General features: G+C 32.3%; 1 protein-coding gene across 3 annotated transcripts in view; it reads right to left on the bottom strand.

Moving 5' to 3' along the window:
- appl1 (adaptor protein, phosphotyrosine interacting with PH domain and leucine zipper 1) overlaps positions 1–24,425 on the bottom strand; it is a 32,904-nt gene that overhangs the window by 1,090 nt on the left and 7,389 nt on the right. Inside the window, exons 5-22 of one of the 3 annotated variants that reach the window (XM_087272759.1) lie at positions 24,295–24,382; positions 22,881–22,922; positions 22,733–22,791; positions 21,262–21,408; positions 21,080–21,162; positions 19,407–19,565; positions 18,792–18,980; positions 16,763–16,805; positions 14,837–14,893; positions 14,645–14,736; positions 10,863–11,042; positions 9,806–9,858; positions 8,057–8,231; positions 6,522–6,558; positions 6,283–6,429; positions 3,470–3,520; positions 3,287–3,376; positions 1–1,887 (exon numbers count right to left, since the gene is read on the bottom strand). The exon at positions 1–1,887 is cut by the window's left edge and continues 1,090 nt beyond it. In XM_087272759.1, the coding sequence (XP_087128885.1) occupies positions 1,738–1,887; positions 3,287–3,376; positions 3,470–3,520; positions 6,283–6,429; positions 6,522–6,558; positions 8,057–8,231; positions 9,806–9,858; positions 10,863–11,042; positions 14,645–14,736; positions 14,837–14,893; positions 16,763–16,805; positions 18,792–18,980; positions 19,407–19,565; positions 21,080–21,162; positions 21,262–21,408; positions 22,733–22,791; positions 22,881–22,922; positions 24,295–24,382 (1,842 nt within the window). In that variant the 3' untranslated portion in view covers positions 1–1,737. 3 annotated transcript variants of the gene reach the window in all.

Genomic DNA, 24,425 nt, shown 5'->3' with positions numbered 1-24,425 from the left:
TGAATAACGTTTTGAAGTTACGAATTGGATTTGTGTATTTATTTATCATGTTTTGAATTTACAAATTGGATTTGTGTATTTTTAAATCACGTTTTGAATTTACATATTGGATTTGTGTATTCGTTTATTGTGTTTTGAATTTACAAAATGGATTTGTCTATTTATGAATCGCATTTTGAAGTTACGAATTGGATTTACATATTTATGAATGGTGTTTTTAACTTACGAATTGGATTTGTGTATTTAAAAATTGTGTTTTGAAGTTAAGAATTGGATTTGTGTATTTTTGAATCATGTTTTGAACTTACGAATTGGATTTACACATTTATGAATGGTGTTTTTAACTTACGAATTGGATTTGTGTATTTATAAATCGCATTTTGATATTACGAATTGGATTTGTGTATTTACAAATTGCGTTTTTAATTCACGAATTGGATTTGTATATTTTTGAATCGTGTTTTCAACTTACGAATTGGATTTTGTAATTGTGGCTGTATAAATTATATTTTGTAAATGTATTATTTCTGAGACTGATCTGGCTCCATAGTTTCTTGTATTCGCAACTGAAGCATTTTTCAATATACTGAGCCAATATGTGCAAATGTAAACAATGCAGTCTTATATATCTGTGTTATACAAATAAAGTCTAAAGCCATTTGATCACATGATTTTAGACAAGAAGTAATGTTCATATAGAAACACTGTAAATATCAGTAAATTAGCAGTTATTTTTGATTTATGTTTATATTTTCTATTCATTTACGCTTTTGAATTGCATTATGGGATCTCAATCTTTCTTCCAACAAATTTTACCCTACAAAAGCTGGACAAAGTGACTTTTATGCACATTTGTAATAGTTTGCAGTGCCATATTGTCTGGGTTGGTGTTGTATATTCCGCTACCAAAACCTTGTTATAAACTGCAGCACATTGTCTGTTGTTTTATACGCTTATTTCTTATATATTATATTATTTCAAACGACTACAATGTCAACAAAAGTCACTGTGGTAAACTGTAGAGTTGAATTTTCAACATCAAAAGTCAACAGAGCAGAGATAAGCATCCCATAATGCCATTCACCACGGTAAATAAACCTAAAGTGAATCACAAAATACAGAAACTGTTCATTAACAGAGATCTCTGACACTGTAGGATGAGTCAAAAAGATGCAGGTTTGTAGACAGCTTATAGACTAGAAAATAAAAATAACCATGATAACGGTGACGACAAAATATAACCTAATTAAATCCTTTTACAAAATGAACCTCGCGTAACCTTTCCAGAATGGCTCTTATTTCTGAATAAAATCAGAAAATATATTTAGCATTTCGTCTAATCAGATTTTGAACATTTATTTAAATCAAAATGTTACCTTTAGTGAAATTCACTTTGAATATACAGTCTTAGAGCATTATTAGTGAACGAATTAAGCCTGACGTACAGTATTAATTACAAATCTGTTATTCACACGTGCAACTTCATGGAAATAAAGCAACATGGTAGTGGATTCCTGGACACACACATCCATACATATATAAAACCCTCTAAAAGCAAATGCAGTTCAATAATAACGGATACGGTATAAAATACAGGCTTCTTACAAATAATTCCCCAAAATGTCCCACATGATTTGTTTTTTATCGTATTTTTGCAGTCACGTATTGTTGCTCCTGCAGGCCACATTGGAGAAAAAAAAAGGAAGTGATATTCACTGAATCCCAGATGGGTTTTTATCAGGCTTCTGATTCACCCTTTTTCAGCCCCTCCTCTCCTACGTCGCTGTCCTCTGATTGGCTGTTGCTTAGGACCAAGAACTGTCCGTCAGCTGCTGGTTGGTTTGGTCGACTAGAGGCGGCAATCAGACGACTCTGTTCCTCCAGATCCTGCCGGTTTGGAAATTGATTTGTTTGCTTGTTAAATGTTTAATTTACACATTTCAAAAAAATGCATTACAAAAGAAAACAAGAACTACAAGAACGCACAAAAACAACAACAAACAAAATATGAACAACAAACAACAGATAAAATGTTTTAAAATAGCAATGAATAAATAAAGATAAATAAATAAATAAAATAGTAATAATAATAATAATAATATTAAAGAAAACTACTAATAAAAACGAATAAATAAATAAAATAAATAAATAAACATAGGGTTATAATATTAATATGAAAGAAAACTACTAATAAAAATAAATAAATAAATAAATAAATAAATAAAACAGGGCTATTTATTTATTTGAAAAAAAATAGCACTGCTTGTTCAGCATAAATGAAATAGAAACTATATTCAAAGACTACAGAAATAAAATGCATCATAATGTTTACCAAAATATTAGAAATATAATAATCATAATAACAACAACATATTCCTTTTTTAAGATTTTGTTATAATAAATATAAAAATATTATATATAAATGTAATATAATATATAATATAAAAATATTATATATATATATATATATATATATATATATATATATATATATATATATATATATATATTTATTCATTTGTGTATTTTATTCAGCAAAGATACATTAAATTATACCAAAACAACAAATCTATTTTTAAATAGTAATAAATTCCTAATATCAATAAGTAAAATATTAATAATATAATAAAAATAATAATAATAATAGTAAAAAAAAATACTAATAAAATAAATAAATAAAACATAGGATTACTTATTTATTTATTTGAAAAAATAGCACTGATTATTCAGCAAAAGTTAAATATAAAGATTTCTTCAAAGACTACAGAAATAAAATACATCATAATTTTTACTGAAATATTATAATATAATAATGATAATAATAACAAAAATATTTATCTTTTTTAACCTTTATTTACTTTGTTATAATATATATAAGCATTAAATAAATCAAAAACAACAGTAATGATCAAATTCTACAGAAGCATTAAGCCGTTTCCATCATCGATAAGAATTATTTAGTTTAGATATTTATTAAATAATATATATATTTTTTACGTTTTTTATCTTTTTTTGTTTTAGCAATGAGTAATTGTAAACTTGCATCAAACAATAGCACAAAAAAGATAATAATACCCCCCAAAATATTTAGCTTTCTCATTAATATTATATTTTAGTTTTCATCACTGATAATCCTACAGTATTTATGAGCTCAAATGAGAAAACAGTACTGATGCTGAAAATTCAGCTGTACATCACAAGAATATATTTGTATTTAACTATTCAGTCAAACAGAAAACAGTATTAGGGGTTTCAACATTTAGTGTGTATTTTAATGAAATGTCACCTTCTCGATTTGTTTTTGTTTATGGAGTTCTTCCTGCTGTTTCTCCTTGGCTTTGTCCAGCTCTCTCTGTTTCTGTGAGGCTTTGCGGTCCTGTCAGAAGAAAATATACTCACATTATTGTTGGCATTGTACCGAACATACATCTAAAATAAAAAAATGTAATTAAATAACAAATGTTCTCACCATCTCAGAGTGGAGGGCGATCTGCTTGGCCAGGCCTATACTGTCACAGATCTAACATTCAGAAAAGAAGCAGGATGAGCTCAACAAGATCGCAAAAACTTTTAATTTTCCTTTGAAATTATATTTTTAATTAAAAGTGCTGTTTAACAGAGCAGGGATATTTTCACAATATTTCCTATATTTTCCTATGTAATGTAATGTGTGTATTTATATAGCGCATTTATTGTGTATGGCCATACACCCAAAGCGCTTTACAATCATGAGGGGGGTCTCTCCACACCACCACCAGTGTGCAGCATCCACTTAGATGATGCGACGGCTGCCACAGGACAACGGCGCCAGTGCGCTCACCGCACACCAGCTATTGGTGGAGTGGAGAGACAGTGATAGAGCCAATTCAGTGGAAGGGGATGATTGGGAGGCCATGATTGTAAGGGCCGATATAGGGACTTTAGCCAGGACACCGGGGTTACACCCCTGCTCTTTACGAGAATAGCCATGGGATTTTTTTAATGACCACAGAGAGTCAGGACCTCGGTTTAACGTCTCATCCGAAAGACGGCGCCCACTGACAGTGTAGTGTCCCTTTCACTTTTTTATTGGGGCATTAGGACTCACACAGACCTCAGGTTGAGCGCCCCCTGCTGGCCTTACTCACACCACTTCCAACAGCAACCCGGTGTTCACTGGTGGTCTCCCATCCAGGTACTAACCAGGCTCAGCCCTGCTTATCTTTAGTGAGTAACCGCTCTTGGGCTGCAGGGTGATATGGCTGTGGCTAATATCTTATATTATATTTAATAATATATTTATAATTTATTTATATTTATAATAATATAATATTTATTATATTTAATAATATTTTTCTATCCTAAAAAGTTTTATTTCTTTACGTTTGTTGCATAAGCGAATGACGTATCTCTGTATACCAATAGCATTTAGCTGCACGTCTTGCTCCGCCTATTGGTGCACTTTCTCAAGTTTGGTACCCCTTCGAAAGGGTGCCGAAAAAGTGGTACGGTATGGTTCGGTACACCTTTTTGACAGAGAAAATGGCCATAAAAGCGTACCAAATCGAACTGTACCGTACCACTCGATGGAAACAGGCCATAAGACAAAGTAAAATAAAAAGACATAGAAATAGGACATGAGAAACGACTGGAAAAATTGCAAAAAACGTAGCAGTAGAAAGGACTATTAAAAGAATATTAAAAGCCAAGCTAAAAAGGGATGTTTTTAGGAGTAATTTAAAAATAGATAATAATGGAGCCATTCTAATCTCAAGGGGCAAGGTGTTCGATAACCGAGGACCCGCCACAGGGAAAGCTCTGCACCCTTTACGTTTCAGTCTGGACTGAGAAACTAAAAGAAAGATTTTGATCACTCGATCTAAGAGATCTTACAAGAGTGTGAAACTGCAACAGCTCTAAAAGATAGGTTGGGGCTAGAATATGAAAGCATTTATATATCTGTAAATGCACTTTAAAATTAATTCTCAATCAACTAGCTCTAATTTTTTCCCCAAGTGCTGTTTATCAGAGCAAGGACATTTTTCACAACATTTCCGATAATTTTGTTCTATCTTATAAGGTCTTATTTCTTTATGTCTAGCTGGAATTAAAAAAAAATTATATATTATATTATTATTATAAATATTATAATTTTTTTGATTAGCTACAGAACAAACCAGTGTTGTCCAATGACTTGCCTAGTAAACCTACACCGTGAAAAGTAATGACAAAAAGTCAAGACAACAGATATTTTTATGTTGCTTTAAATTTTTTAACTTGATCAGGTTTCAACTGCATTTGTTTTAGTTATACAACAAATTTGCTAAAAAAAAATGCAAAAACAACCAATTTTCATTTTAAGCAAAATATATGTGTCCAAATAATGTTTTTAGCAATGTGGCATATTTACACATATATACAGAATTATTCACCCCCTTTGATTTTTTTTTCTTTTTTATATATTTCCCAAATGATGTTAAACAGAGCAAGAAAATTTTCACAGTATGTCCGATAATATTTTTTCTTCTAGAGAAAGTTTTATTTGTTTTATTTTGACTAGAATAAAAGCAGTTTTAAATTTTTTAAAAGCCATTTTAGGGTCAATATTATTAGCCCCTTTAAGCAAATTTTTTTTTCGATAGTCTACAGAACAAACCATTGTTATACAATAACTTGCTTAATTACCCTAACCTGTTTAGTTAACCTTTACTGTCATCATGGCAAAGATAAAATAAATCAGTTATTAGAGATGAGTTATTAAAACTATTATGTTTAGAAATGTGTTGAAGAAATCTTCTCTCCGTTAAACAGAAATTGGGGAAAAAATAAACAGGGGGTCTAATAATTCAGACTTCAACTCTATGTTATATATTTATATATATATATATATATATATATATATATATATAAATAGTCAACATCTTTAAAAATGTATTTTTGTGCTTCGTGACCCTTTAACTTAATGTTTTTAGTCAGTTTGATTGATGCAAGCTCAGATGACTAGATTAAACTAAACAATTTAAGGCAGCAAGAATTTATTTACAGTGTAGTTAAGCCTTTAAATGTCACTTTAAGCTATATAGAAGTGTCTTGAAAAATATCTAGTCAAATATAATGTGCTGACATCATGACAAAGATAAAAAATGGTTATCAGAAATGAGTTATAAAACTATGGTTTCGATGTGATGTGATGAAAAATCTCTCTATTAAATCCTGAGAAATATTTTAAACATAAAGACTTTTTACAGGAGGGTGAATCATTTTGTCTTGAAGTGTAAATGAGTGATTCGGGTGTGTTTTTACCTTCTCTCCATCATTGTTTGACTCAAAGATGTAGCAGACGGTAACAGGCTGTCCGTCTGCTCGTCCTCCTGCTGTCTGCAGCACAAAACCAAACAAACGCTTGTTCTCCTGATGCGACGCACACAGAACCACACTGGAGAGCGGAAACTGAGGAAAAACACAACAAGCGCTGACTTCAGAACAGGTTACGGTGAACATGTGAACACTGAATAAACAGTAAACTGCTGAAGCATGTATACCCGTAATCTGGTGACTTGCGTCTGTGGGTCAATGAGCCTGAAAGAAACATACAGAACATCAGAATCAGAAACTATTGGATTGTCTACACCACGACTCCATATATATATATATATATATATATATATATATATATATATATATATATATATATATATATATATATATATATATATATATATATATATATATATATATATATATATATATATATATATATATACATACACACACACACACACATATATGCATGTTTTAGCATTGAGCTAACATGTTTCTTGCATATTTTTAACGTCATAACGCATTAACACCTTGATAGCATGTTAAGGCACATTGCTAATGTTTTTAGCAATTTGTTTAAATTAATTTTAGCTGATGCTTTGGCACATTGCTAACATGTTTCTAACTTGTTTCAGCATGTTTCTAACATAAACATTGGTAGCATGTTTAGATTTCTAGCCTATTTTAATGTTGCTAATGTGTTTCTAATAAGTTATAGCAAAGTAGTAATGTTTAAGAAAGTTGCTAACATGATTAGAACTTGTTTTGCTATGTTTCACATGTTTTAGAAAGTTGCTGACATGTTTTAAAGCAGATTAGCAGATTTCTAACAATCTGTTAACATGTTTTCTAACTTGTTTTAGAAAATTATTAGCATTATAATTTTTTTTAATTTTAAACATACATGCTAATGCATTTTTACACATCGACAGCATGTTTTAGCATTAAGCGAACATGTTTCTAGCATGATTTTATAATGTTTCCAACATTTCATATACGTTAACACATTTTAACACCAATATTTTAGCACACTGCTAACATATTACTAGCAACCTGTTTAATCACGTTTTTTAACATGTTATGCATTTTAGCTTATTTTAACACATTGATACTTTGACACATTGCTATCATGTTTCTTACTTGTTTCAGCATGTTTTTAACATTATATACATTAATACATTAAAACACAAGGCTGACATCATGCTTTAGCATTTTGCTAACATGTTTCTTGTAAAATAATAGCATGTTTCTAATATTATGCACATTAACGAATTAAAACATGTTGATGATATGTTTTAGCATTTTGCTAACATGTTTCTTGCATGATTATAGCATGTTTCTCATAAACATTAACACATTTAAATAATGAATGTTTAACATTTTGATAACATGATTGCTAGCATATTTCAGCATGTTATTAACATGTATATAACAATATTTTAGCATGTTGCTAGCATTTTGTTAACATTAGCTAAGGTAAATAAACCCTGTAAAAACTGCTGCCGTTTAATGATTTTTTTTGGGTTTTGTTTAACTTCATACTTCATTAGTCCTGGATGCGCTCAGTGCAGTGTGAGACTGAATCACATGAAAAATACTATAGTGATTTACAGTATATACTAAATCATAAGCAACTATAGAATTACCACAACAGATTATTTTAAGCACTTTACAATACTATGATTCAACAACACCGTAGTATTCAATATAAATGACTACAATATTTCGCTACGCAAGACTGACAGAATTCACTCACTTCAGACATTCGCAGGTGACCAGCAGGTGTGATTCGGTCATCCTGAAGATGTTATGAATGGCTCGAGCGGCCAGGATCTGCCTCATGGTCTCATAAATGACGTCTGAGCTCTCTGTGGCCTTCACCTCCATAGAGCCCAGAAAGCGCACGATGAACAACTGATGCAGGATCGAGTCTGAAAACACACCAACAATATACAGATCAAAACAACAACAATTAAACTCTTTAGTGCTTTTGTGCATGATTAAACACCAATAGATTGAATTGATGAAAATTCACACAATATTAAATATCACAAGAAATTAACTGCCCCGCGAATGTTGTTTCAAATATTCTATTAAAATGCATGTACTGAATAATTATTTTTTTTTTTAAATCTCACAATGACTAAGGCTGCATCTATGATTAAGAATACAGTAATAATGTAAAATATCATTACGAACTGTGTTTTAATATGTGGATTTGTTGCGATTTCTGCACAGAAGTGTGTTTAGAGAAATCTGCAGAATGATTTTGACAGTATATGAGTGTGAAATAAAAATAAAAAACACTTTTATTAAAGACTCGTGGAAATGCAAATCCAATTAGAGCCACTTGTTTGGTAAACAAATCTAAAGCACGTCTCTTATATAATAATCCACTAAAAGACATGGACAACATCACTGTACATATTGTGTTGTGCACAAATCAGCTAAACATACACATTTGCATATTAATCAGTAATATTACTGGAAAAGAAAATATATACAGTTGAAGTCAGTATTATTGAGGGGTTTTTTTTATATTTCCCAAATGATGTTGAACAGAGCAAGGAAATGTTCACAGTATGTCTGATAATATCTTTTTCTTCAGGAGAAAGTTTTATTTGTTTTATTTTGGCAAGAATAAAAGCAGCTTTTTTAAACACCATTTTAAGGTAAATATTATTAGCCCCTTTAAGCGAATTTTGTTTCAATAGTCTACAGAACAAACCATCGTCATACAATAACTTGCCTAATTACCCTAACCTGCCTAGTTAACCTAATTAACCTAGTTAAGCCTTTAAATGTCACTTTAAACTGTATAGAAGTGTCTTATCAAAACAATTGTCATATTTCCTAGTTCCTCCGAAAGCCTGCCCTCAAGAGGCTCTGATTGGTCAGCTAACATAATGTGCTTTGATTCGCAGATCGGCTAAACGTCACCAGGAAGAATCACACCTCTACTAGCACACGCTTTGCTTTTGTGTAAATACACTGTCAGTCAGTGTAGCTGTTGGCCGTATCAAATCAAACAAATCAGCTATTAGAGATGAGTTATTAAAACTATTATGATTAGAAATGTGCTGAAAAAATCTTCTCTCCGTTAAACAGAAATTGGGGGGCAAAAATAAACAGGGGGGCTAATAATTCTGACTTCAACTGTATATATTCTGAAGACAGTCAAAACAAATATTGCTTAAGGGGAATTATAATACTGACCTTAAAAATGTTGATAAAAAATAAAAACTGCTTTTATTCTAGCTGAAATAAAACAAATAAAACTTTCTCTACAAGAAAAAATATTTATAGGAAATACTGTGACAAATTCCTTGTTCTGTTAAACATCATTTGGGAAATATTTGTTTAGACCTAAACTGTATATACACATACATAAACACACATTAAAAAAAATAGAGTTAGTGACTCAAGTTTTTTGTGTGGGCTTATACATGTCTTGACTGTCACTTCTAAACTTCTGATCAATTAAATGTGTCCTACATAATATTACCTTCACTTTCTTCAGATTGTGATCCTCCAGATTCCCCAAATGGGTTTGTCCTTCTTTCAGAAAAGGGGAAAAACACAAACCAGTGCTTTACGTTTATGCCTAATACACTACCTGACAAAAGTCTTGTTGCTTATACAAGTTTTAGGAGCAACAAATAATAGCTTGACTTCTAGTTGATCATTTGGTATCAGAAGAGGCTTATATGAAAGGCAAAAGCCTCTAGATGACGCTTAACTGACCAAAATAAACTCTGATCATGTCTTGATTTTGAAGGATTTCATCAGGACACTAAGGTCTGACTTTGCTTAGACACAAGTCTTGTCACTGAACAGAAATAATGTCCAGTATAGAATATAAAGTCCTGCTGCAGTGGAGACAGAATGAATATTGTGTCTGACTCCATCATGAGCTTGGAGGACTGCATCCATACATCTCTGACATGACTCAAATCACTGATTAATAGAGTCATCTGGAATGAAGAAGAAAGCGTTCCTGCAGGACTCCCAGAGCTCATCAAGAGTCTTTAGATTCATCTTCAACGCCTCCTCAATCTTACCCCAGACATGCTCAATAATGTTCATGTCTGGTGACTGGGCTGGCCAATCCTGGAGCACCTTCTCTGCTTTCAGGAGCTTTGATGTGGAGGCTGAAGTATGAGAAGGAGCGCTATCCTGCTGGAGAATTGTCCCTCTCCTCTGGTTTGTAATGTAATGGGCAGCACAGATGTCTTGATACCTCAGGCTGTTGATGTTACAGATCTCTTACACGCCTTCATACTGAATATAACCCCAAACCATGATTTTTCCTTCACCAAACTTGACTGATTTCTGTGAGAATCTTGGGTCCATGCTGGTTCCAGTAGGTCTTCTGCAGTATTTGTGATGATTGGGATGCAGATCAACAGATGATTCATCAGAAAAATCCACCTTCTGCCACTTTTCCAAATGATCAACTAGTTATTATTTGTTGCTCAGACAACTGGGATCCATGACAAGACTTTTCTTAAGTAGTTAAGAGTAAATAAATAGTCCTGAATATTCAGTATATGAGCTCAGACCTGCCCTGTGCACTGCTTTTCGTCTGACTTGTGTGCTCCTCGCTGACGGGGGAAATGATGTCGAACTGTATGGGAGTATCAGGAGCAACCAGTGAATCCAGAGACAGAGATGACAGAGCTGGAGACTCGGAGCCCACAGAGCACTGACTGCCTGAACGGGACGCTTTCACTTTACCCTGCCTTCAGGAGCAAAAACACACAGTTTTTTATTAGCTTTTGTGTAAATGATTTTTTTTTCTTTTCAAATATTTCCAAAATGATGTTTAACAGATTCAGGAATTTTTCACAGTATTTTCTATAATATTTTTTCTTCTGGAGAAATTCTTATTTGTTTTATTTCGACTATAGTAAAAGCAGTTTTATTATTTTTTAAACCCGTTTTTAAGGTCAATATTATAATAAATTTAATAACTCATTTCTAATAACTGATTTCTTTTATCTTTGCCATGATGACAATGTATAATATTTGACTAGATATTCTTCAGGATACTAGTATTCTAGATAACTTCAACATTTATTAATCATAGCTTATTTAATGTAAAGGCTTAACTAGGTTATTATGTTAATCAGGCAGGTTATGGTAATTAGGCAAGTCATTGTATAACAGTGGTTTGTTCTGTAGACCAGGGGTGTCCAAACTTTTTGGGCCGAGGGCCAGATGCAAAAAAACAAACATTGTCGCGGGCCAAATTTTACATACATCACACAGACACGCATATATATATATATATATATATATATATATATATATATATATATATATATATATATATATATATATATATATATATATATATATATATATATATATATATATACAGTTGAAGTCAGAATTGTTAGCCCCCCTAAATTATTAGCCCCTATTTATTTTGTCCCCAATTTCTGTTTAACGGAGAGAAGATTTTTTTCCACACATTTCTAAACATATTAGTTTTAGTAACTCATTTCTAATAACTGATTTATTTTATCTTTGCCATGATGACAGTAAATAATATTTGACTAGATATTTTTAAGACACTTTTATACAGCTTAAAGTGACATTTAAAGGCTTAACTAGGTTAATAAAGTTAACTAGTCAAGTTAAGGTAATTAGGCAAGTTATTTTATAACAATGGTTTGTTCTGAAGACTTAAGGGGCTAATAATTTTGACCTTAAAATGGTTCATAAAAAAATTTAAACCGCTTTTTATTCTAGCCGAAATAAAACATAAGTCTTTCTCCAAAAGAAAAAATATTATCAGACATACTGTAAAAATGTCCTTGCTCTGTTAAACATCATTTGGGAAATATTTAAAAAAGAAGAAATACATCAAAGAGGGGCTAATAATTCAGACTTCAACTGTGTGTAGATAGACAGACAGACAGACAGACAGACAGACAGATAGACAGATAGACAGACAGATAGATAGATAGATAGATCATAACAAGAACTACTGCTTAATTGAATGCATGTAATAGCGACACCCGGTGGTTATTTATTGAATTACGTTCATTTTTGTATAGCGGGCCAGATTCTATTATTATTTATAAAAAGCCTCGCGGGCCACCACAAAACTGATTACGGGCCGCAGATGGCCCGCGGGCCGTAGTTTGGACACGCCTGCTGTAGACTATCTAAAACAAATAAGGAGGCTAATAATAATGACCTTAATATTGTTTTTAAAATACTTGAAACTGCTTTGATTCCAGCCAAACTAAATCAAATAAGACTTTCTGCAAAGAAAAAATATTATAGGAATTACTGCTAAAATTTCCTTGCTCTGTTAAACATCACTTGAAAAATATTTGGAAAAAAAAAAAAAAAAGTTGCAGGAGGGCTAATAATTTTGACGTCAACTCTATACATATACTAGTGGTAAGCCGTTATCTGTGTTAACACGAGACTCTTATCGCGTAATAAAAAAACTCAAAGTTGGGTTGGGAGCTGGGTCTATTCTACGCAAGCTATGATGACTTTCACCTTGATAGTTTAGCGCGGAAGTATACCTGGCCGAACTGCACTGTAGGTGGCGAGAACGAGTCTTCGAACCTGTGTGTATTCCTACTGTGAAATTACCACATCAAACGTGATGTGCTAACAAGAATGCAGTTCAGTAGAGTGAATCAGATTCATTATAAAATACTGATTATTCAGTATTTTTAAAGCTTGGTGGTGTTTATGGGGTGCAATGTGTGCTCATGCTTTATTTGTAAAAAAAAAATCTCGTTATTTTTTTGTTATATGCTCATCAAAAAGACTGTCATATTTCTTAGTTCCTCCGTAAGCCTGCCCTCAAGAGGCTCTGATTGGTCAGCTAACATAATGTGCTTTGATTCGCAGATCGGCTACACGTCACCAGGAAGCATCACACCTCTACTAGCACACGCTTTGCTGTTGTGTAAATACACTGTCAGTCAGTGTAGCTGTTAGCCGTATCAGTTTAAGCCTGAATCAGACAGGAAATGAAGAGGACACAGCTGAACCTCACACCTGCTCTCTAAAATAACATCTGACTAGAATCTTTCATATTTATATATATATTAGGGGTGTCAAAATGAATCGTTTCTTCAGTGCACTGCGATGCAGACACGGACGATTCGGTATCGGTTTAGTAATAATCATAACCGGTTTTTACTGACGTCATTTACCTCATATGCGCTCTGTCGTGAGGGAGGCGATCGCGAGTATTTACAGTGCTTTAACTACTTAAAACTCATAAACTGTGCACAATTTCACTGTGTGTGTTTGCTGGATCACTGACATATACAACAATAGCCCCTATTTCACTGAGATCGAGAGAATGAAAGTAGCCTACTTCATTTCTCTCTCTCTCTCTCGCTCTCTCTCTTTCTCACACACACATTTGACCTGATGGCATGGCTTTTCTTCTCTTCTCGGCTGTTTTACAGCGTTACTTTTGCATACAGAAACGAGCGCGTGTCTGCAGAGTTTTCTCCACCGTGTCCATCATACATCAGCTGCGAGATCGCCGCTGCCGCCTGCCGCTTATCAGTGTCACTCATCTGTGAAGAACGCAGCACGCAAGAGCCAATCGCAACCGTTTTTGTTGGGGGTGTGACCAATCAAAGGGGTGTAAGAGAACTAGACAAGGATTATTTTTTTCATATTATTTGCTAAATGCTCGTGTTGTTTAAAGGTAAAGTTTATATATCTGACTGTTTGTATTAAATTACAAAATTGTATTACAAATAGTGTATAAATATAAATATATTCATACAGTTTAATACAAGAAATGCTGCTGTGAAGAAATATAAAACTGTATATGGAAAGCATCGTCAATGCACCGTGATGCACCGAAATATCGAATTGAACCGAATCGATGACATGATAATTGTAACCAAACCGAATCGTGAGACTAGTGTAGGTTCACAGCTCAATTATATATATATATATATATATATATATATATATATATATATATATATATATATATATATATATATATATATATATATATATATATATATATATATATATATATTTGGGTTATAAGCTTGTGTAAGCTTTTAGTGTATTACATTTAGAAATGCCATTTTCACACAGCTACATTAGCATAAACTAAACTTTCAAATATGATATCGTAGTGGACCACCCCTTTAAATCAAATTCACACATGTAAAAAAAACATTACTGCATTTTTTATACATTAAAAAAAACACTTCTAAAAACTGTAATTCCAGTAGCGCGGCATCCACACCTACTGCACATTCAAGACTAATGATTAACTTATATTGAAAAACTGAGGAACAAAGCTCTGCAGTATTGAGTTGAAATCACTCACGTGTTTGGTCTGAAGCTCTCGTGTCTCTGCTGGAAAGACGGTGAAGGAGTCACGGCCTCCAGTGCGGATTGATTCACTCTGGCTGCGATCTCCTGCATTCAGCAGAAAAACATTAGAAATCCTGCACCAATGGTCTTCAGTGAGCTTTTATTGCATGCATCTAATGCCAGTAAAAGTGAACTCTACACTCACCTCTGGGTTTTCACTGAGGTATATCCTCTTGGAGATGTTGTTTATTGTTGCAATCCACTAAAGTCAAAGAAAGAGCAGGAAACGTTTGTGAATTGTAGCACATTTGTTTATATTACTGCCCAACAGAATAGTTCAAGTGCTTTACTATAGTACGGTTCAAAAACACTATAGTATTTGCTATGAATTACTATGGTATTTTTAGTTGAACTGGATGTATAAAGTCATATTTAGTAGAAAATCTAAATAAAAAAACTGTTGCATAAAAACAAAGTCATATTTAAGGTTCATTTTTGGAAACACTTTACAGAAAGCGTCATTTGTTAACATTATTTAATGGATTTACATTAACTAATAAATATAATAAGTATCAATCTAATAAAACTAATAATTACTAATAAGCAATATCATTGTTATAGTACTAATTCATCTTTGTGAACATAAATAATCAGATGTACTTTGTTAGCTCAGTTATAGAAATAATATTTAGAAATTTCTATATTAAAAATTGCTGGTATTATTCTTTCTTTCCTTCTTAACAATGTCAATAAATGTATGTATATGTATATCATAATGTGCTAACAATATTTCTAATATTGCATTTACATTTATTTACTTAGCAGACACTTTCATTCAAAGCGACTTACAAATGAGGATTACAGAAGCGTTTCGAATCCCCAGAGGAAAAATTGCAAATAAATGAATGGTATTTTTAATTGAAGAAAATTATTGCAAATAAATAAACAAAAATTAAAAATGTAATATTATTTTAACATTATGTAATATTAATTACCTTCGGATCGTTTTTCTTGTAGCTTCCCTTTTTTCATGCACATTTTAGTTGTAAAAATAATTTTAATTTGAAGAAATATAAGGGAAAATACAGTAAAAGATTTGTTTAAAAATAAAATAAAACATTATGGAATCAACATCTTCCTCGTAATCCTTTTATTTTTATTATTGTTAATATGTTAAAAACAGTTCTGCTTGTAATATTTTGGTGGAAACTTTGATGCTTTGATCAACAAAAAGTAAAAAAAAAAAAAGATTCCTTTTTTAAAAATGTAATTAATAACAATTAAAAATAATTAACTTAAATTAACAAATTTACTAACACCAGGCTTGAACAGTAGAATAATCATATTTTTTTACTTCTGTGGTCAAATGTAATGTAATGTGTATTTATAAAGCGCATTTATTGTGTACTTATTGGGCCATACATCCACCCAAAGCGCTTCACAACCACCACCAGTGTGCAGCTCCACCTATATCAGGGGTGTCAAACTCAATTCCTGGAGGGCTGAAGCCCTGCACAGTTTAGTTCCAACCCTGCTCCAACACTCTTACCTGTAGGTTTCAAACAAGCCAAAAGAACTCAATAAGTTTGATCAGGTGTGTTTAATTAGGGCTGGAACTAAACTGTGCAGAGCTGCGGCCCTTTTGGAACTGAGTTTGACACCTGTGACCTAGATGATGCGACGGCAGCCACAGGACAACGGCGCCAGTGCGCTCACCACAAACCAGCTATTGTGATGTTGGACAGTGATAAAAGCCAATTCAGTGGAAGGGGATGATTGGGAGGCCACGATGGGTAAGGGCTGATGGAGAAAACTTGGCCAGAACACCGGGGTTACACCCCTACTCTTTACAAGAAGAACCATGAGACTTTTAATGACAATAGAAACGGGACCTCAGTTTAACATCTACAGAAAGACGGCGCTCATTGACAGTAAAGTGTCCCCTTCACTTTTACTGGGGCATTAGGACTTACACAGACCGCAGGTTAAGCGCCCCCTGCTGGCCTCACTTACACCACTTCCAACAGCAACCCGGTGTTCCCATGTGGTCTCCCATCCAGGTTCTGACCAAGCTCAGTCCTGCTTAGCTTCAGTGTTGTGAATGAGATAAAGGGAAAGTCGGTTCTCTCACCTCCTCACAGTCTTTCCTGCTGTCCGCCTGTAATACTGCAGCTCTACAGAGAAACAGACAATCAGAGGAATCAGTGAGTCAGAATGAGTCAATATTTGGCACATGCTGCCGTTCAACCACATGATAAATAATCCAGCTTGGATCTGATGGGAGTTTTAGATTCCCAATAATCACTAAAGGCTGAAAAAGAGCAATTCAATTGAGCAAAATATATCCTGGCTTACATATAAAATATGCAGTGCAGAAATAACAGTGCTTAAAAGGGACCTTTTATGCAAAAAATCACTTTAATAAGGGGTTTAAACACCGCTGTGTGTCAGCAGTGTGTAAATATATCCAGTTTCCAATGATAAAAAAAAATTAATTCTGTTGTTTATAATCAGACTTGATGTAAACAGTCTGCAGAAACACTTTGATTGACATTCTCCCTTTGTACATGTCATCAGAGGGGGAAAGCCCCGCCCACTAGTGACCATCTCTCCCTCATTAGCATAGGGGATCTATCTGCTGCAGCTTTTAGTAGTATGGCAATAAATGTCACTTAAAATGTTTTCATCGAGCATTTAACACTGAATAAAGCACATGAGGAATCCCTGAGCTGATCATTGTCTTAGTAGTTTATGCTGTAGTAATTTGTATTTCCAGCATACACATGTTGCACATGACAGATGTTTATGACAAAACGCTGTAACACTTTATAATTACTACACACTATGAATGCTCTATTAAGCATTGCCAAAAAATTAATGTTATGCATTAACTCAACATTAATAAACGTTAGTAAGCAGTTTATAAATATAGCTACATATACTGTATTCTTGACTTTATTTCTTGATTTATAATGTGCTTAATGATTGTATTTTCATATTTTAATATTTATTAATTGTTTATTACTAAATTCAGCATTGCATTATTTACAAGCCATTTGTATTCAGGGGCAGTTGTTGGATTTTAAGATCATTCAGAATGAGTTTATTTATATATTTTATTATTCTGACATTTAGTAATGGTTACTATGCATGCTAATAAATGCTTTATTTACTCAATATTTTTCATTTGATACAGGATCATTTGTGTCTCTTCAAATGAATAGAAATTAATAAAGTCATTAATTTTGACGCTGTTACCGTTGTGATATTTTTTAAAACGACAGGGGCCAGTCAAAAGAAACCCACCGTAAAGTCAGACAGATAAACAGAGAAGTTGGAAGTGTCTGGAACTACGTCATATCAATATTATTCAATAATTTTAAACAAATTATTTTGTATTTATTATAATGATTACAAAGTTGGGCCACGGGGTGGCGCAATAGTTAGTGCTGTCGCCTCACAGCAAAAAGGTCACTGACAATTTAGCACACATCGATGACGTCACATTCGCCGCGCGCACTGAGTTCCATAACAGAAAGCAGATTGGCAATTGCATGTTGGTCTCATTTGTAGTTGAAATACCGCAAATTACATTTGGACTAGTGAAATAAAGAACTACAACACCACAAAAACCAAGCAACAACAACAAAAAAGAACTTCAATGAGCATTAGATGTAGTGTTACATTGACATCGGAGAAATGAGACCTGTGCAAAAATATTTAAGACCTAAAACAGTGAATTTAAGACTTTTTTAGGCCCAAAATTTCGTTTTTTAAATTTTAGACTTTTTAAGACCCCGCGGAAACCCTGAATTAAAAAATACTCATTAACAAAGTATGAAAACGCAATTATTAGTAGTAGTTTATTATTAGTAGATATAAATTTCTTATTAACATTTATTAATGGTAATACTTAACAAATAATAAATTCACTATTTGCTAATACTTAATAAATGATTCATAGTGTGTAGTTATTCTAAAGTGTTACTAAAGACTCCTTTTAACATTGAAAAGACAGCTTTTATTGTGTGTTGTGGCAGTTAGGACACAGTGTACAAGGGAGCATGGTAACGCTTTCAGACACAGATTAAAATAGATCTTTTTGTTCCCCCAATATCAGACACGTCCTAATAATGCAGACGTGTGCACTGCAGTCTTACTTCTTTCCATCGAAGGCAGTGATCTGAAAGCAGAAGCGCCGGTCCTCACAGTCCACGGCCATGACGGAGCAGTTGTCGATGTCCATGACGAGTCCTCCGGCCACGGCTCCTCTGCTCTGGCTCATCAGGTTTCCTCCCTGCGTGAAGAAGTACTGACGCTCCCAGCTGGACGACACCAGGCCCGTTTTACTGCCAGAGATGAGCAGATCAGCACAAACACACTGCACTGTATACTCTATATATAGTTAAAGTCAGAATTATTCGCCATCCAGTAAATTCTTATTTCTTTTTCTAATATTTCCTAAATGATGTTTAACAGATTCAGGAATTTTCACAGTATTTCCTATAATATTTTTTCTTCTGGAGAAAGTCTTATTTATTTTATTTCGGCTAGAATAAAAGCATCTTTTAAAATTTGTCAATATTATTATACTCCTCAGACTAAATTGGTTTTCTATTGTCAAAATTCAGAAGGTCTAATACTTCTGACTTCAACTATATACCCTGCTATATTTTAAATTGTTCTATCTGTAATATTAATCACTGAACCCAAACTGAAAATCCAATCATGAATCAAACTGAGAGTCTGTGAATGTAATGTTTTTTGTCCTGTACTTGCGAGTGTTGAGGTATCCGGCTTTGCGTGTCAGATTGCGGTTGACAGGGATCCTGTTGGGGTCTGGGTCGGGCATGTAGAGTGGGTCACTGGCTTCTTTCAAGTCCTGAATCGTCTGCTCCATCGCTTCCGCATCGCTGTCCATTTCCCTGCGAACGCTACAAACACAGAGAAAAACATGTCAGATGCACAAAAGCAGAAAAATCTAAATGAACAGACTTAAAATTCCCAGTTTAAACCACAAGCAAATTACAACTGTTTTTGTGCAGTTTCTTGTTAATTAATGGAAATGTACTTTCATGCAAATATTATGCAAAAGAATATTCAAAAAACAACTTGAATATTACTGAAACTATAATGAGAATGTACTGTGCGTATTACTTTACAATTTGTATTAAATAGAAGTAGGCGTCGTGGCAAAGTGGGTAGCACGTTAGCCTCACAGCAAGAACTAAAAACAATACGATATATAATATATAGTATTTTACTTGGTGTTAGTAAATTTTACTAGTCTGAATTTTTTTTTCTTTTTTAAATATTTCCCAAATGATGTTTAACAGAGCAAGGAAATTTTCACAGTATGTCTGATAATATTTTTTCTTCTGGAGAAAATTTTATTTGTTTTTATTTCGGCTAAAATAATAGCAATTTTAAATTTTTTTTAAACACCATTTTTAGGTTAATATTATTAGCCCCTTTAAGCTAAATATTTTTTCTGATAGTCTACAGAACAAACCATCGTTAAACAATAACTTGCCTAATTACCCTAACCTGCCTAGTTAACCTAATTAACCTAGTTAAGCCTTTAAATGTCACTTTGAGCTATATAGATGTGTCTTAAAAAATATCAAGTCAAATATTATTTGCTGACATATGCCAAAGATTTGCGGCTGGAAGGGCATCCGCTGCTTAAAAACTTGCTGGATAAGTTGGCGGTTCGTTCTGCTGTGGCTACCCCGGATTAATAAAGCGATTACCCCGAAAAGAAAATAAATGAATGAATGAATGAATGAATGAATGAATGAATGAATGAATGACAAAGATAAAATAAATCAGTTATTAAAAAGAAGTTATTAAAACTATTATGTTTAGAAATGTGCTGAAAAAATCTTTTTTCCGTTAAAAATAAATTAAGGAAAAAAATATACAAGCGGTCTAATGATTCTGACTTTAACTGTATATAATACAATGCCATATTTTGTTTTGATCATTGATATATATTTTGTATTTAGCTAGATTAGCTCCAGAATTGGCTTCAGTACTGACTAATCTAATGTATATGCACAAATATAATATTGTACAGCTTCCTATTAAAAAAAATATGAATTTAAAGAAAAGTTAGAGGAGTGTACTTATCTATACTGAGCACTGTGTTTGTGTGTGTGTGTGTGTGTGTGTGTGTGTATATATACTAATAAATTATATATAAATGCAAAAATTAAAACCAAAAGTTACACTTAAGTAAATTAATTATTTTATTATTTAAATAATTGTTTAATATATTATCATTTATTTTTCTATTTTAATTTATTCATATATATATATATATATATATATATATATATATATATATATAATAAATACAGTTTTAAAATACATAATACCTTTTTATATTTATTACAAATTAATAACTTAAATAGCTTTAGATTTCTGCAATAATAAAAGCACTCACTTCTGCACGCTGGTGCCAATATTAGTAAGGAAATCCTCCCACTGCTGCGTCAGATTCTCAGATCCCAGCTTGAAGAAACTGATCTGTTGAAGAGCAAACAATGAACAGCCAGTAAAGCGTTTGCATGTTATCAGACGGTATTATTATGACTGAGATATCAGCAGAACTGTATGTGTGTTCACCTGCGCCTGCATATATCCCAGTAGCGGCTCCAGCAGAGCGATCTTCTTCTTATATTGCAGCATATTGAGAGACGCAAAGTAGTGCATTGTGGTCTCGTGCTGCTTCTTTCTGGACGTGTAGACATCCTCCATCACTTCATTCTTCACCTGCAGATGACAGTGTCTGCGTTTAATAACGGCTCATATGTTTGTTTAATTTTTTGTCACATCAAGAATTATTATGGTTTCTGGCGCGCTCATTATAGAAAAGAAACATATTAGGTGATAATAACAACTTCATACATCAATATGAAAAAATAATTAACTTTAAATGTTACGTAAGAAATTTAAACATGATTTTTAATTTCGATTAAGAACTTAAATTTTATTACAAGACAGATCAATTTCCTTATGCAAAACATATAATTCCAATAAAATAATTTACAATAATATACCAATTTTGTCTTAATAGTCAGCATATAAAATATACTTAAACTGTAAATAAATAAGAAAACAGTTATAATAACAATCTAACAACAATGATAATATACGTTTTTTATAAGTTTTTTTAGACTCTCCGTGTTTGATTTTCTTTTTTATATACACAATTGTGTCGTCAAAATGTTGTATAAACGCAATATCACACTCCTAACAGTGCAACATGGCTGTATATTGCCACTGGTGGGACACTAAGTCAACGCACACCTCCCACCCGTGCCGATATATACAGCCATATCGCACTGCTACAAGTGTGATTTTGTTCATCTATCTATCTATCTATCCATCCATCCATCCATCCATCCATCCATCCATCCATCTATCTATCTATCTATCTATCTATCTATCTATCTATCTATCTATCTATCTGTCTATCTATCTATCTATCTATCTGTCTGTCTGTCTGTCTGTTCGTCCGTCTATCCATCCATCCATCCATCCATCCATCCATCCATCTATCTATCTATCTATCTATCTATCTATCTATCTATCTATCTATCTATCTATCTATCTATCTATCTATCTATCTGTCTATCTGTCTATCTGTCTGTCTGTCTGTCTGTCTGTCTGTCTGTCTGTTCGTCCGTCTCTCCATCCATCCATCCATCCATCCATCCATCTATCCATCTATTCATCTATATCTTATAAAAATGAATTACTTGCAGACTCAGATGTCTCTTCATTTTAATCAGAGCTGCAAACACATTGAATTTCATTATTATCTGCTGTATTGGAGTGTATATTTGTGTAAAATTTTCCTTATGTTTAGTCACCCACAAGGACACAGGTATGACCTGAGCATCTCAGAGTAACATAAGCTCTGTGTGTTTAATTAAATGAGGAACAATAATAAAACAAATAAAATAATAAAACACACACACACACACACACAGACTTTCAGCAATAAACTCAGTATCTGGTCTGTAGAGCGGCATGGAAATGAAGCAGGTGTCAATCATACATTGTAAAATATCATAACCAAACACACACACACCTTCTCATTCTCCTTCCGCTTCGACAGACGACTGTATCTGTGTACGGCAGCATCGTGATCTGAACAAGAAAACAGTTTTTAACTTAATCCAGCCACAAATGAGTAGTGGTTGCATTATATGTTTGTTTTTGGCATAAATGATGCTTACCATCACTTGCAAGCTGAAACACTTCCTTCAGGATGAGAATTTCTGTAAAGCCAGATGAATTGTAATGAAATTAGTAGAAAATGTGTGTTTTATGAAAGAGAAAATGTACAAAAAGATTTACAATGATAAAAAATCTATTGAATTTTTGACTTGAAATTAAGGTAACCTGTCTCATTTTATTTTAATTTAACATACTAAAATATTTACGAATTTGTTTATCATATATCATTATGTCAGCATCAATGGCTAAAACAGGTAAATTTCATCATGCAAACAATATAATTTCAATAAAAACATTTACAATAACTGACTAATGTTGTCTTGAAAGTAGTCAGAATATAAAATATACGTAAAAATGTGTTGTCAAATGATTAATTGTATCCCAAAAATTAAAAAAATTATATTTACATAATGTGTATAAATATTGTGTGTGTCTATATATATATATATATGTGTGTGTGTGTGTGTATATACGCCACATATATATGTGTGTGTATGTGTTAATGTTTTGGTTTTTTATTTTTTCCTATATATATATATAGAATATATATATATATATATATATATATATATATATATATATATATATATATATATATATATATATATATATATATATATATGTATATATATATATATATATATATATATATATATATATATATATATATATATATATATGTGTGTGTGTGTGTGTGTGTGTGTGTGTGTGTTTGTATACACACACACACATATATATATTCTATATATATATATATATATATATATATATATATATAGATAAAAATAAAAAACCAAAACATTAACACACACACACACACACACATATATGTGGCATATATACATACACACACAAATATATTATATATATATATATATATATTTATAGATTTATATTTGTGTGTGTGTGCGTATATTTATATCAATTCAAATAAGCATTTTATCAAATATATACATATGTGTATTTTTATATATAAACACAAAAATAAATGCACAGTATACACACATGCATATATATTTTTCATGTATTTCTTTCAGCATTCATTTTTTGACAGGACTTAATAAATAACTCAAACAAGAAAACAAAAGGAATAATAAAATATGTATAAGCACATAAATGTATTTTTCAAGCATTTTGTACAATAAAACAATTTTTTTGCATTAATGTTTGTAATAATGTATTAATTTTTACGTATTAATTAAATGTATTAATATTAATGATGATTAAATAAATAAAAATATCTAAAAATATATAAAACAGTAATGTGCAAAAAAAACAAATAACTTAAAAATTTGTTGTAAACAAATTAACATAAAAATGCAGGTAATTTCCTTCTTTGTATAACAATCAATTATGCATTATTTATTAACCAAATAAATTACAGTAAGGTAGTGAGAATCCTCTATAATGCACCTCTCAGGTCTCTCTCCTGAAACTGTGTGATGGGGAACATCATGGCATCTGCGAGTTGCGTGGAGAGAACCGCGTGACAGGAGCTGAGCTGAAATAAAAACACAGTTATAACCAGAACTGTTATTAATATT

This window comes from Danio rerio, chromosome 11 (genome assembly GCF_052040795.2).
Source record: "Danio rerio strain M-AB ecotype USA chromosome 11, GRCz13ab, whole genome shotgun sequence".
Classification (NCBI taxonomy): Eukaryota; Metazoa; Chordata; class Actinopteri; order Cypriniformes; family Danionidae; genus Danio; species Danio rerio.
The sequence above is the reverse complement of the archived record's forward strand: the minus strand, read 5'-3'. Positions and strand labels throughout refer to the sequence as shown.